The sequence below is a fragment of the Leuciscus leuciscus genome, assembly GCF_965113295.1.
Source record: "Leuciscus leuciscus genome assembly, chromosome: 3".
In the NCBI taxonomy this organism is placed as follows: Eukaryota; Metazoa; Chordata; class Actinopteri; order Cypriniformes; family Leuciscidae; genus Leuciscus; species Leuciscus leuciscus.
This window is the reverse complement of record NC_138727.1, coordinates 46,308,828-46,323,299: the sequence shown is the minus strand read 5'-3', so window position 1 is coordinate 46,323,299 and position 14,472 is coordinate 46,308,828. Positions and strand designations below refer to the sequence as shown.

The 14,472-nt window shown below is 37.3% G+C and overlaps 2 protein-coding genes across 3 annotated transcripts; one reads left to right on the top strand and one right to left on the bottom strand.

Moving 5' to 3' along the window:
• The first annotated feature begins 750 nt into the window (after positions 1-750).
• Positions 751-11,736, top strand: psen2 (presenilin 2). Its single transcript, XM_082164240.1, has 11 exons — positions 751-909; positions 2,079-2,243; positions 3,759-3,973; positions 4,687-4,828; positions 4,963-5,030; positions 6,799-7,019; positions 7,967-8,065; positions 8,201-8,251; positions 8,378-8,497; positions 8,692-8,807; positions 9,371-11,736. Exons 2-11 carry the CDS (start codon positions 2,112-2,114, stop codon positions 9,524-9,526), a joined length of 1,320 nt encoding a protein of 439 aa, XP_082020366.1. The 5' UTR covers positions 751-909; positions 2,079-2,111; the 3' UTR covers positions 9,527-11,736.
• Positions 11,737-11,878: 142 nt separating this feature from the next.
• On the bottom strand, positions 11,879-14,162 carry dpy30 (dpy-30 histone methyltransferase complex regulatory subunit). 2 transcript variants are annotated; one of them, XM_082164267.1, is made up of 5 exons: positions 14,075-14,151; positions 13,741-13,781; positions 13,440-13,487; positions 13,143-13,294; positions 11,879-12,097 (listed from the first exon to the last, which is right to left on the bottom strand). In XM_082164267.1, the coding sequence occupies exons 1-5, from the start codon at positions 14,082-14,084 to the stop codon at positions 12,025-12,027; spliced, it is 324 nt and encodes a 107-aa protein (XP_082020393.1). In that variant the 5' UTR covers positions 14,085-14,151; the 3' UTR covers positions 11,879-12,024. The 2 variants fall into 2 exon arrangements, with proteins under 2 accessions (XP_082020393.1, XP_082020394.1); XM_082164268.1 differs by lacking the exon at positions 13,440-13,487 and having other exon boundaries at positions 14,075-14,162.
• Between the last annotated feature and the right edge of the window lie 310 nt (positions 14,163-14,472).

Here is a 14,472-nt window from a genome sequence, read left to right as displayed (position 1 = left end):
GTAGCAACCTATTTTTTACAGTCTATGGTAGCAACGTTGCGACAGCCCTGTCACGTCTACGTTGTTACAATGTTGCGAGCACGTAGACAGCGACGTTGCCATAGCAGAAATGCAACGTGCCACAGACGTTGCCACAACGTAAATGTGTTTGCTGGGTGTTTACCACATAAACCGCGTGTGTCTCTATCAGTGAGCATTTATATAATACCTATTTAATCCTGTTAGAAATGCTTTTTTGTTGTTGTTGCCAGAATGTAATCAGACTCTTCTCCAATGACCATTTCAAATTGAGTAAAACATATTACAACTAAATACATATTTTATGTCACAGACCACAGAATGATAAATGGAAAAATACTACTACTATTACTGCTAATAATAATAAACACTGTACACTATCAAATAACAAAAATTAAAGGGTTTCAGCAAACTTTATTGAATATATAATGAATAAGTGTCATTTCATTTATTCAAAAACAGATGACATTTATGTTGGCAATTAGCGCACGTTTGTTTCTGAATATAATTTTCCATGCAGAGTATTAGATTATGTTTACGACGTAACCTACCTTGTTGTAGGTTGTTCTTGTCTTGTTCTTATTAGTATTGACACATAATATATTTAATGGACTGACTATGAATAATTAGTTGGGCCAAATATTGAGACAACTAAAATTCCGACCACACATAAAATAAAATAAAATGTGACTTGTAGACCAGAGCCATTTGAGTGAGCTATCTGGGTGACACGAACGTGGTCAGGTGACGTGACGTGACGTCACGTGGGGCAGTGAGGATCAGCTGATCGGCATCACTTCCTCATTGGAATTCGCAATGTTTTGACGGAGTCCTTCTGCAAATAACACTGCTGGATCATCCTTCATGTAAATAAATACCGTCACATTAAAGGTATTTCATTCTTCTCACCTGTACGATTCGGCAGATGTTATCTTTCTTTAGATTCGTGGAGGAACTGGGTTTCCAGACACATTAGGAGACGTTGGGAAATCATGGATCATGATGAATGCTTTAATCTGCGGAACAATATTAATACACGGCAGTATATTATTGAATAAGAGTAACAGTTAGGGCTGTAGAAGTAATTAAAACTGGGGGAAACGCATATATTTGTCCCAGAGATAAACTTCCTCTTTTTAAAGATCCATGTTTTCGGTGTTTTAAAGGCACAATCCACTTACAGAAGTATTGTGATACTTTCATGATGAGAATTTCATATCACAATATATAATAATAATTAGAGATGCAACGATATAGAAATGTAGCCGATACAGATGGATATTATAAATCTATAATTCTCTGCCTGTTGTATAAAATTGTTCACACTGAAGCTCCAATCTTTAATATTTCATCTATAAAGTAACGCCACTAGGGAAACATGATATATCAGCACCATATCTGTTACTGACTTACAATTGACTTGTTTCTATAGAAGATTTTTAAAGGAAAATGTAGTCTTTTTTTCATATAAATTTATAATATCAACCCGGTTTATTAAAGGTATAGCAGAGGATGTTTTACTTCCTGGTGGGTAGTCTAAACTATTGGTCCTCCTAATTGTCAATCATTCTAGTGAATCAATCAAACTTTTCAAAAAGTGGAGAGGGCGGGTCTTATCTAAAATTTGGAAAGATCCTCCGCTATACCTTTAATCATCGCCATTACATTAAAATAATTATTTTTGCATCACTAAAAAGATATAAATATTAAAATATTTTAAATAATCCCTGATAGTATCAGCTTCCTATTATAACCAATTTAGGCAGATACATATAATAATAACATTTTAAGAAATGCTATTATTGGCCTATACTGATATTGTTACTGAAATATTGTGCGTAAAAAAAGAAAATCCTGTTTATAACTGTGTAGGCTATGTGACAAATAAAAAATCTTGAATCTTTAATAATATCTTATTCATATACCATGAGGCTTAAATACAGTATGGTATTACCATAATGCTGAGTTCCACAAGAAAACAAAAAACTATGGTATTACTATGGTTTTTATGGTTATTGAGGACTGTCAGTTGTATTAATCTGGTGTGATGCATCTTTCAGCTCTGGGCATTTGGCTTCGGTCACATTCTCTTCATGAATTCCTCGGACAGTGAAGAGGACTCTTACAACGAGAGGTCCGCTCTGGTCCAGTCCGAAAGCCCAACCACCCCTTCGTACAACCAAGATCATGATATGTCTCTGCCAGAGGAAACAGACACTAAACGAGTAAGTGTCGGCTTTTTATTACAGTGGACATGCTAGCTCAAATAACTAAACTTGAAGTGTGCCAAAATTGACAAAGATTTTAATTTGCATTTAATTTCAGTCACGATAACTCTCTGAATAGTTTTAACGTGTTATTGAATATGCCAATGTTAATGTATTTGGTCTTGGCGGACCAGACCTTATGCTGCTTCTGCTACTGTTCATTATTGCTGCTGCAGAGCAAGTATGGACTTGCTCCTATTAATAGATACACAGACGCGCTGCTGCAGCTGCATAAATAGAAATACTTAGGCTAAATCCCATAGCAGGCAGGTGGAGCTGGGGAGGTGGAGGGGTTAAGAGGAACTCTGGTGCCGGTGTGTTTGTGCTGTTGTGCCGGTGTGTCCATGACTGTGTCCATGCCCGTACCGGTGCTTTCAGTGCTGGTGTCCATGCCGGTGTGTCCATGTCTGTGCCGGTGTCCTGTGCCAGTTATTTTCATTTGTAATGATATTCACTCGGTGCAAGACTCTACTTCCGTTCTACTTCCGCTCCTTCGAGTGTGTGGGTCAGTACTTCTGGCAAGATGGCGATATTTTACACCAGATGTCTCCAAGACCTGCCCAAGCTAACCATATCAGACGTCCACAGACTCGTCCGAAACGAATGCTCTGCCCCCCGGAGTAAACGGGAAAAGGGGTACAAGATGTACCTTTCAAGTTTTATTGACAACTAAGCTCTAGTTGTCAGATCACCGGAAGTCTTCACTGGAAGTACTGGCCCACACACTCAAGTTCGAACGTCAACGGTCGCCATATTGTGCACAGAGCCTATTGTCACATTTTTCCGTGTCGGTGTCCGTGTTGGTCTTTGTAAATGATGAAAATTTTCATTTTTGGGGGAACTATCACTTTAATGTTAATAAAACAACAAAAACAAAGAGAAAATCACTCACTGCTCTGAGAACTTTAATAGTAGCTTTAATAAGTATCAATGTATAATTTATACACTGAAGTCTATGTAGTGTTTTATTTTTATTTATTTATTCATTTTATTTATTTCTTGAATGCTTCTGTTAAATACACCTACTGTAGCTGAAAAATAAAGCACTGTTTATTTCATTTGTATATTTGTGTATATGTAATGTGTATCTTTGTTCGTATCTTTTAATAACAAAGGAAATAATGACACTTTGGCCTAAATGTCTGCCATTCTTTTTATTTAATATTTTGTTACCTTATAGGCTTTGTTTTTAAAATAGGGACATTAGTTTGGCTGTAATACTCAGTCACTTGCAAAATAGTAAAACCAACATGCAAAAAAATTGTGGAATGATATTTTTGCCATATCACCCACCCCTACTTGCAGGTTGCAAGTATCAGTCTGCGCCCTCTTGAGTTTCATGACTGAACTAGATATTTGCATGATTATGCTCATAGCGAGTGCAATTTAGTGGACTTTGTTATTGTCTAAAAAATGTGTATATCTGCATCAACAAATCCCATTTTTCTCATCCGCACCTTTAATTTTCCGCAGCGGCGGCCGGTCAGCTCAGGCTTGGACGAGCCCGTGCCAGTGGTAGTGGAGAGAGAGAGAGTGGCCACTCCTGATGGAGAGGAAGAGGAGCTGACCCTTAAATACGGCGCTAAGCATGTCATCATGCTCTTCATCCCCGTCACGCTCTGCATGGTGGTCGTCGTGGCAACAATCAAGTCCGTCAGTTTCTACACGGAGAAGAGCGGACAGCGGCTGTATGGGTTTTGTTACTTTAAAGTTCAGCAAAAAAATGAAAATACTGTCTATTCACCCTCATATTCTAGACCTGTATGCTGTTATTTTTCCATGGAACTGGATTTCTTCTCTTTTTAAAAAAAATCGTGATTTTTTTTTTTTTTATATAGAGAAAAAATTAAACACGAAGGAATATTTCCTCTTTTTAAAATTTTTGAAAGTGTTTTATATATATAAAAAATCCTTTTTTGAAATATTTAAATTATATTATAATATCAGCCATTTAGTGGTTATATGCTATAATATTAAAATAATATTAAAATTGGTGAGCATTAAAAAGCATGCAAAACTTAACGATGTAGTGACCTTAGTGATCTTATCCACTGAAAAAATATCTGCATCCAATATTAATTGATTTAGGCAAATACGTATAAAAGTCATTTGAAAGAAATGCTATTATTGGCTTATACCGATATTTTACTGATATTTTGTTCATTATAAAATTTAAAGTTTAAATTCTTTTATTAATGCTTTCTTTTTGTTTTATATTATATTATATTATATATATTATAATATATAATATTTGTGTTCTTATCATATTGTAACTGATGTCTTACAGCAGGTAACAGAAAAAAGTAACAGATTTAAGGATGAATAAAGGACAGATTTTTCATTTTTGAATTAATCCTTTAAAATGAAGCAGAATTTTATGAAGGAAAGTCATGTTTTGCAGCATCTACACTCCGTTCGAAGAGGATCCGAACTCTGTTGGTCAGAGGCTCCTGAACTCGTTCCTCAACATGATCGTCATGATCAGTGTCATTGTCTTCATGACGATAATACTGGTGGTGCTTTACAAGTATCGCTGCTATAAAGTGAGAACCTCTTTATTACTAAAACACTATAACACTATGAAGTTCTGTGCTTTTGATTGTGACTTCATGAGACTGTAGCACTAAAAATCATTGCTGTATCTTCAGAGAGGTGTTTATTTTCTCTGTGTGTGCAGTTTATTCAAGGCTGGCTGATTCTGTCTTCACTGATGTTGCTCTTCTGGTTCAGCTTCATGTATCTGGGGTGAGATTCCGCTGAGATTTGCTTTCTTATCATATTGCTACTGTATGTATCCCATCTCATACGGCAGGATGTGTCAATGTTTGGCAATATAGCTGAACAAAATTATATCTCTATTTTTAGCCTTTCGATAACGCTGCACGATGAATCATGGTCACGTTTTTTGCTTCTTTCGATTAATAAAGCATTAGCCGCTGAAATTTGATTGGCTGCTGGCCATGATTTTTTAAGTATCCGAGTCATTCACGCCATGTTTTAATTACTGTAAATAAAGCTCTGTATGCTTTCTAATTGCTCTTGCTGTACTTTGATGTCATACGCTGATCAAGTCGAACAGACCTTAAATCTGTAGTGGTCAGGTGGTACAGCGGCCACATGGTACAAGTCGTATGTCTCTGATAGTTATGAGTTGACATGTTGTAATTACAAGCATGTGAAGGCTTTTCACAGTTCGGAATCGGTACGGTAATTACGACATGCTGTGAATGCACCGGTATTAGAAGATATGTTAGGACGCCCACCAAAGAGATGCATACCAATTTTCGACGATATTGATCATACGGTTGCGGCTTTATAATGTTTTTTTTAGTTGTAGTGCCCCCTATTGGCGGATTTTTACAAAACTTGGTGTGCATCCTTAGCCTGGAAATCCAGACCTAAATCTAAAAGATTAATGGTCTGGTGTCGATCAATGAAAATCAGCCAGCTCGAGGGGCGGCACCAAGCATGCATTTGAAAATCTCACAGCACGCAATTGGATAACACTACGACCAATCACAACAATAAACCCCATACGCTTAGCTACCAGCGGAGCTAACTGGTAGATTAGACTCTTCCGGTCGGCAAAACAGCAAAAACACCCTTCTTGCAAAGGAACGATTCGAGCGCCGTCTTCTGTTCCTCTTTTGGGAAAAAGCCAAGTCTAACTCGTTCATTGTAGCGGCCAAAGCCGTTTCAAACAGCTGCTATTCATCCATAGGCATCTTGCAATGTTTACTGATGACTTCGATGTCACATCGCTGTCGTCGTCTGTTTAGCTCGCCTCTGGCCCGCCTATATCAGATAACCCGATGTGATTGGTGCAGCTCAGATCGAGGGGCATATTTAATGAGCTCCATGGCTCGACACCAGAGTAACTCGCTGAGCAAATTCAACTTGTGCTCTCGCGAGAACTCTGGTTTACCAGGGTAGTGCATCCTCAGAAAGTCCTGTTATCTTTGTGTGTCAAGTTTCGTTAAGTTTGGACATTGCGTCCAGCAGCTATAGGTCAACTTGTAAAAATGGAGGTTGCCTGACCAATTAATTACCTTGTAACTTTACAATGCTTAGACGAATCAAAATTCTTTTGATAACTTTAATACACTTTTTGCTAGCACTGTCCCTAGTTGCTGTATGCCTATTTTGGAGCAGATCGGACAACAGCTTAGGAGAAGTTAAAAAAAGTATGTTTTTAGGAAAATTCAAAATAGCGGATATTTTGTAGGGCTTGACTCAATGATCCTGGGGGGATTTTGTTTCTAGCCTTTGGGTTCCAAAGTTGTGATCCAAAAATGCAAATTGCCTTATTATATCGCCACCTAGTGTTGGATGGGCATGTGTCTGTGCTCCTGAGTAGCGGTGCACGATTGGGACCATCCTGCCAATTTTGGGGTCTTTACGATTTACGGTCTCTGAGACGCCCAATCACTTTAAGGGCTGAAAAATAAGGAAGAAGAAGAAAATCAATAGTTTGGTTTGAGTTGATTTAAATGTGTAATACTTTCGCTTTCAGAGAGGTGTTCAAAACATATAACGTCGCCATGGACTACCCAACGTTAGTGATGATAATCTGGAATTTTGGTGTTGTGGGAATGATCTGCATCCACTGGAAAGGGCCGTTACGGCTCCAGCAGGCGTACCTCATCGTCATCAGCGCCCTCATGGCTCTCATCTTCATCAAATACCTGCCCGAATGGTCGGCATGGGTAATTCTGGGAGCCATCTCCATATATGGTGCGTTTGCTTGAAGATTGATTGACAGTCCTCGAACCATCGTTTGTTCTTCAACTTCTCCATCTCTTTCTATACTGAGATATAGTATTATTTCTTTAAAGGTGGGGTATGTAATTCTCTTTTTTGGCCATTTTTTCAAAATCACTTGAAATCCTATTCCTAACCCACTTACAGCCACTGAGTTAGAAGCACTGAAATGAAAATTAAGCAATTTAATCATCTGTGGAACGGGCAGGACTCGAAAAACTCCAGCCAATCATTTCCAAGACCACCTAGAATCATTGGACAGTAAGTGCGTCAATCAAACGGTCGTACCATCCCCCCCTCCCCCATCCCCCTCATGTTCTTTGAATGGGTGGAGTCAAAGGAAAGAAGGTAGGACCATTTGAGTTGTGTATTTTCAAAATCTGCTGGCCGTTTTGCAAATCACATACCCCACCTTTAAAGGGATAGTTCTACCAAAGATAAATCCTGTCATCATGTCGTTCCAAACCAGTATTACTTTCTTTCTTCTGTGGAGAAAGAATATTTTGAAGAATGTGGATAATTTTGTTTCCCATTGACTTCCATTGTATCCTGTCCATCCAATGGAAGTCAATGGGAACTGAAACCGTGTGTCTATAAACATTCTTCAAACAAAATATATATTTTTTATGGTCTGCAGGAGAAAGAAATGCATACAGGTTTGGAATGACATGAGGGTGCATAAATTATGACAGAATTTTCATTTTTGGGTGAACTGTTCCTTTAATTTTTTTAATGTTAAAATTTCAGTTCTTAAAGGCACAGAGCATAATTTCTGTAATAAACAAAATGCCGTTTTTCCAAGCCAGGTCTTTTTTTTTGCAATAGTGACACAAAAATCGCAAACTTGACTTTTAATCACTGAAAATGCTCATATCTGTATGATTGATAGTATTAGTAATAGCGTGTGTTTGTTTTTCCAGATCTGATAGCGGTGCTGTGTCCGAAAGGCCCGTTGAGGATGCTGGTTGAGACCGCTCAAGAAAGAAACGAGCCAATTTTCCCTGCGCTCATCTATTCATGTATGTCCTATAGAAATGATCCCAGCTTTGAGATGGGATTGTCTGAAATTTAAGCCAGTTTCTATTTCCACATGTGTGCTCAATTTAAGTCCTGTCAAGATGAGTCATGCACTAATAAAAGCTTCTCTTTCTCAGCTGCCATGGTTTGGATGGTTGGAATGGCTGATGTTAGTAATCCAGATTCAGGTGATTTAGTTCTTTACAAGCACTTTACTAGTATTTTAGTATGTTTTAAAAAGACTTTGTCTAGAACGTAGAGTATAATACCTTGTAACCTAGATAATGGCTAATAAGCGGTTGTTGTCTTCCCAGCTAATGAAAGGCAACGTGGCGAGGGCGGAGCCAGGGCACAGGAAGGGGTGGAGTCAGAGGATGATGTGGTTCAGGGAGGGAGCCGGAGGTATTCGGCAGAAGAGGACCTTGAGGAAGACCGTAAGTGGTTTCTCCGTCAACAGCCTCAGTGTCATACAGATCATATTCTTGGTTACAAAACATGTAAATAGGTCTCATATGTCCTGATTTTCTAATGACAGTGAGGTGACCTAGTAAAACAATGCCCTAGGGAAACTTTACAAACAGGTTTAACGATTATTCTTTCTAATGCCTGTTGGTTGACTTTGACACAGGAGGGATAAAGCTGGGTCTCGGAGACTTCATCTTCTACAGTGTCCTGGTGGGAAAGGCGGCGGCCACCGGAGAAGACTGGAACACCACACTGGCCTGTTTCGTGGCCATTCTCATCGTGAGTATTTCAACTAGACTGTGAGCTTCACAACTAACGTTCACTACTGTTCTAAAGTTTGGGATTGATACGATTTTTTAAATGTTTTTTTTTTTTTTTTTTTTTAAGCCTCAAGTCTGCTTTGGTTTGATAAAAATAATTCAAAATATAATATAATTGATATATATATGTATATACACACACGCATTATATATTTACAAACTTTTATATTAGATGCGATTAATCACGATTAATCACAGCACTGATTATATTAAAACAAATCTAATATTTATAATTTAATGAGTACTTGAAGTATTGATAAAAATGTGAAATCTAATTAAATATTGACTGTCATACACATTATTTGTGTGTGCTATGTATTGAGTGCATGTTGTTAGCTGTTCAACGTGTTCCCATCAAACATTTGGAGTGTCTGCCTGTGTTGAATGTTCCATACCAGTGAATTATGCCTTAGTAGGGCACTAGATCTAGTGATTCAGACGGCTCATTAGGTTTAATAGTTTAATTTGGGTGAATCTGGAGCGGTCAGATAACTTGAGAAAGTTGCTGTGGTTGTTTTGTAGGGACTGTGCCTGACGCTCCTCCTGCTGGCCATTTTCAAGAAGGCTCTGCCGGCTCTTCCCATCTCCATCACCTTCGGCCTGGTCTTCTACTTCTCCACGGACAATCTGGTTCGCCCCTTCATGGACAGCCTGGCAGCCCACCAGTACTACATCTGACAGAAACCCGCTGACACGTGAAGGACTTTATGAGAAAGTGATAAGCGCCCTTCAGTCATTATGTTTCGACGGGATTCAACTGTTTTTAGTTCTTATATTTCTGAGATGGTTTCTGATATTTCTGAGACGCTCTCGGTGAGTGAGTGAACGTGTGAAATGCATCAAAACAAGCCAACCGAAATCAGTTTTGAGTTGTCATGCATCTTTGCATTGGCATTTAGTTTTTTATTGAGCAGCTACACATTAGCTCTTTAGAAATTTACAGTAGTTTTACTAATTTTTTTGTACTTACTGACAAGAGAAATGACTTAGGAGTGTGACCAGCATCCAGACAGGGGTCTTTTTCATCGTATATTATAAAGAGAAGAACCAATTGCAGCTAGATTCAGCCCTAAGACAGGAGCCTGTATATGTGGCCCACGTGCAGCTGATGTTCTGTCAGCAGTGGTTACAGCATAATAAACTAATGAAACAAAGAGAGAATTTTTCCTGCATACTTTCATTTTTAGAACCACTAACGTTATGGCAGGTAAAAAGTTGCAAAACTTAGATTTATCATGATCTCGGCAAGTAGGAAGTGATCCTGGATCAGCATATTTGTTGGTCGTAGATACGGCTAGGTGATATATACAGTATATATAATATATTTACAATAATTCTGGTGGTGATATAAACTTAAACAACATTGTGATGTTTTATAATGTGCTCCTTATTTGTCAATTACATTTGACTGTTGCATTTTGGTTGCAGAACAGTGTTCTGGATTTTTTTGGGTTGCTAAAAATGATCGGTACCAAACTGCAGTTTTGAGAAGTTACATTTGAATTCAAAAAGACAAATGTTTTGTACAACCAAAATAAAACGTTAAGAACGTAGGTTCTCTTTAAGTAGCCAAAAAACATCAATATAACTTTTTACTGTAAAAACAAAACCAGACCAAACGGCACCGTTTGTATATATATATAGTAACACTTTACAATAAGGTCCCATTAGTTGACATTAGTTATTACATCAATGAGCCATACATTTGTTACAGTATTTGTTAATCTTTGTTAACGTTGAATAAAAACTGTTCATTGTTAGCTCAGGTCATTTAAATAATATCAACAGATACAACTTTTAATATTAATAATGTATTAGTAAATGATGCAAATGAAATGCTTTAAAAGTATTTTTTTATTAGCTAGTTCATGTTAAATAATGTTAACAAATGGAACCTTATTGTAAAGTGCTACCGAAATAAATGTCAATATATAAACGGAATAATGTCAATAATCTCATATTATAAAATGAATGATTTATATGATATTATTTCATAAGTTGTATCACCCAGCCCTAGTCCTGAAACAACATAGCAAAACCATGATCATAATGAAACTTTCTGTTATATAGATGAAACGCACATTTGTTGGCATCAGTTTACAAATCTGATCAAGTCTTTGGTTTACATTAATCTAGAAACTCTTGCAGACACTGTCACAGGCATTGAAAGAAGTACACTGAAAAACGTGAGCCTCGTCGCTCCGTTTATATTGAGGTTTTCTTCTAGACCCATATCAGGTATACCAGCTCATAGAAGTTGTTGGTGCCTTGATTTGTCGTTTTTCTGTGCCGTCGAAATTGTGCATGCGAACTAGTGCACTGAAGCTGCAATACGTCACTGAGACGCAGAAAGCAGAAACTGAATTATTTTACTCTACTTTATCGAGTTTCAGGTCAACTTTTCCCAGCATTTTCAGTTTGACATCATACTCAATGTAATCTATTATCACTTAATATTAGTCTAAATTGTCTGAAACTAATTGAAAACATGTTGGTTGTATATTGTGCTGAGAGTCATTTGCTGTAAAATGATCCCCTCTCAGTTTTAATACATCTGAATTCCTTTTTTTATCTGTTAACTGAATGAAACAAACTTATGTTTCATATACTGCTTTATGAAAGAGCTTTAATGGCCATGGTGATTTCAGCTGCTGAGAAACAGATCTGCTGTGAGTGCTTTAGGATTTTTTTTTGCATATGCTGAGAGTGTCTAATCTTTATATAGGAGAAGGAAATTATATTTACTACTGATTCAAATTTGAATTGTTTTTGTATGTTCACAGTTAAATGAAATTGTTTCCCTCACTAGTTTCTGTCTGTTACTGTCATGCACAGTGCTTGGTGTCGTGTAATAAAATATCAAGCAAATTAAAGGGGAATGAAGCCGAGCTGGATTTTTGTATATGACAAGCCACGTGTCTAACACAGTTTGTATGTGAATGTAAAATTTAGTGTTTAAAAAAAAAGTTTTAGCTGCCCAGAAACTTGTCAATTCTCAAACAGAGAAAAACCACACCATTGAAACGTACATCACTGCTTGAGCATTTTATTAGTTTAAAAAACTACAGTAACATCGGGAAACAATCTGAGGAGCGTGACACCATTACATTTAAATCCACAACACAAAAAAAAAAGAAAAAAATGAAATCCTAAGTCTTCCGCAGCACGCTGTGCCTTTAATTCCGTTCCTCAAACTGGGACTTGTTCTTCAGTAAGAATGCCGCTAAAAACTCGATGGGATTTGGAGGCCTGAAGGAAGATGGACAGTGAGATTAGATACATGTTCTTAATTTATACAATTAAGGAAATTTAATAGCGATTATATATATTATATTGCGATTCTTGTATATTCATGTAGCCTTCATATTATTTCATTATATATTCAGTCACAGTGTGCGAGGGCTAAATTTAAAAATATCAAACACTGATGGCAGACACTCCTTTGTTATTTTCCTTATATATATATATATTTATATAAATAATAAATACAAATTTTTTTTTTTTTGGGTAGTGCCTTTCAAACAACAGGGGACCTCAAGATTACTTAAAATTAGGGATGCACTGATAAATATTGGCCAATAATCGGTGTCGGCGGATAAAAGCAATTATTTTCACTATCGGCCGATTGTATCTTGTCAATCAAAAGTCAACAAAACTTGTCAAACTGCAAGTCATATACTGTGATGAAAATCAAATCTCTCGTGTTGAATTTAGGGCTTTCAAAGTTAAAGTAACGCATTGACAGTTGAAAATAGTGACGTTAAAGCAGGCTCCATTTGACCCTGTGAATCACCCATAGCTTTTTCCCACACCAATCATTATTTGTAGCGCCTCCCATTCAATAATCTTAAAGAGCTTTGTGCTCTGTTACTTCGGATAAGAGACAAAGTCTCAGCTTTCAAATTCTGTCCAATTTATCACGAAATTCAAACAATAAATGGCGTTTTGACGCTCCTAAATGTGACGTGACAGATCAGTAGAGCCTCAGATGAAGCGGCAGAGTCTTTTCTTACACTTTAACACAGATTATAGCAAGAAAAAACATGCATGAACATCAGAAGATATGATGAATGATACAGTACAACTTACCAAACTGTATCATGTCTCATGTAATCACTCAATAAGTGTTTAAACCACGGAGAGACGTCAATAAAACTGCTTGAGAACAATGTGTCACTTAACATTGTATTTACCTCAGAAGTCAAAATGGTTGAGATACATTGGTTTAGGACAATCGTGATCCATACAATGACATGAATTTTTACATTTGGAAAAATGGTGCATTGATACAGACCTTTCCTTGGCCAGAACCGACAAGCCCTGCAGGAGAATAGGAACCACCGTCTGATCCAGGTACGCTCGTGTAGGAAGCGTCTGCAGGGTCTGAGGGTCCACCTTCTGTTTGGTGACTTTTTCAGAGGTTGTTTTCTCATTCTCCACTATTCTCTAGAGGAACACACAGACGCCGAGCCGTTACACTACAATCATAGAACTAATGCTTTATTCACATTAAAACCAATTCGGAACTGTTTATCAAATAAGATTCTCAATATAAATTCAACTTCCTCAAATTTAAGTACAGATGTTGTACCTGGATGTTTTCAGTGAGGCCATATTCTGCATGAGGATTTTCTGGGACCTAACATAAACAAGAAACATCTTGTGTTTTGCTTATTGTCTATTTTTGTTTTTTATTCCTCTATCTTATTCCCTTTTAATTTATTGTGATTCTATGAATCATTGTTCAGCACTTTTGTCAACCTCGGTTGTGTTTAAATGTGCTCTATGAATAAACATTGATTGATTGATTGATCAACTGATCAAGAAAAAGTGACAAAGTGCTTCACTGGGATGAAATGAAATTGTGAATGAAATTGTGCAGTGATACTCACACCAGTGTGTCCCTCCATGCTCTGCTCAGCATCAGTGTGTTCTGTTAGAATCAAAATTAAATGACAGTAGTTTGTTAATAACAAGTTTAAGAACTCATGCACAGTACTACATTATATATGAGCAGTGCATATGTTGATGTAAAGTCAAATACTGTAGTGAATGGCGGGATTCAATGAGCCGCTGCAGCACAACGCTACCAATAATAAACAATCAGCCGTTTGCCAAGAACTACAACTCTCCCTACAGTATGCTAACATTGACGATGTCTAAAAATATAATCACTGCAGAATTCCTGAGTGTAAAATAAACCACAAAGCTCTGGACAGCACTTACCGTCCGCCATAGTTTGTTGTTGGTTTCTACGCTGTTGGCGTTGCGCAGGCGCAAAACAAACGCTTGAATGACGCTAGAGTAGGTTCTAAAACGGGCGCGGCTTGTCGGCCAGACGTTGCCTCTGATTGGTCAGGTACGATAGGTTTAAATTATTTTAACAATTTTCTGTGTATTTAATTGTATACAGTGTTTCTCAGTTATTGATATTCACTCATATGATTGAGGTGTAAAACATTTCCTAGAAGCTGCTGAAGCCAAACCTTAGGTCACGTGACATCTGTTACCGTTCCAGTCAGGCGATTTTTATTACGAGATATGGATAATGAATATGGATATTTATAGATATTGATACTTTCCGTTGCACAGATGTCTCCAAGATTATGCAAAAATTACACAAA

Excerpts from the sequence above, each read along its gene's own strand:
- psen2 (XM_082164240.1), top strand. The coding sequence starts at position 2,112 with ATGAATTCCTCGGACAGTGAAGAGGACTCTTACAACGAGAGGTCCGCT. Across the intron at positions 3,974-4,686 it reads GAGAAGAGCGGACAGCGGCT|CATCTACACTCCGTTCGAAG; the intron begins GTATGGGTTTTG and ends CATGTTTTGCAG. Across the intron at positions 4,829-4,962 it reads ACAAGTATCGCTGCTATAAA|TTTATTCAAGGCTGGCTGAT; the intron begins GTGAGAACCTCT and ends CTGTGTGTGCAG.
- dpy30 (XM_082164267.1), bottom strand. Across the intron at positions 13,488-13,740 it reads GCATGGAGGGACACACTGGT|GTCCCAGAAAATCCTCATGC; the intron begins GTGAGTATCACT and ends TGTTTATGTTAG. Across the intron at positions 13,295-13,439 it reads GCCTCACTGAAAACATCCAG|AGAATAGTGGAGAATGAGAA; the intron begins GTACAACATCTG and ends GTGTTCCTCTAG.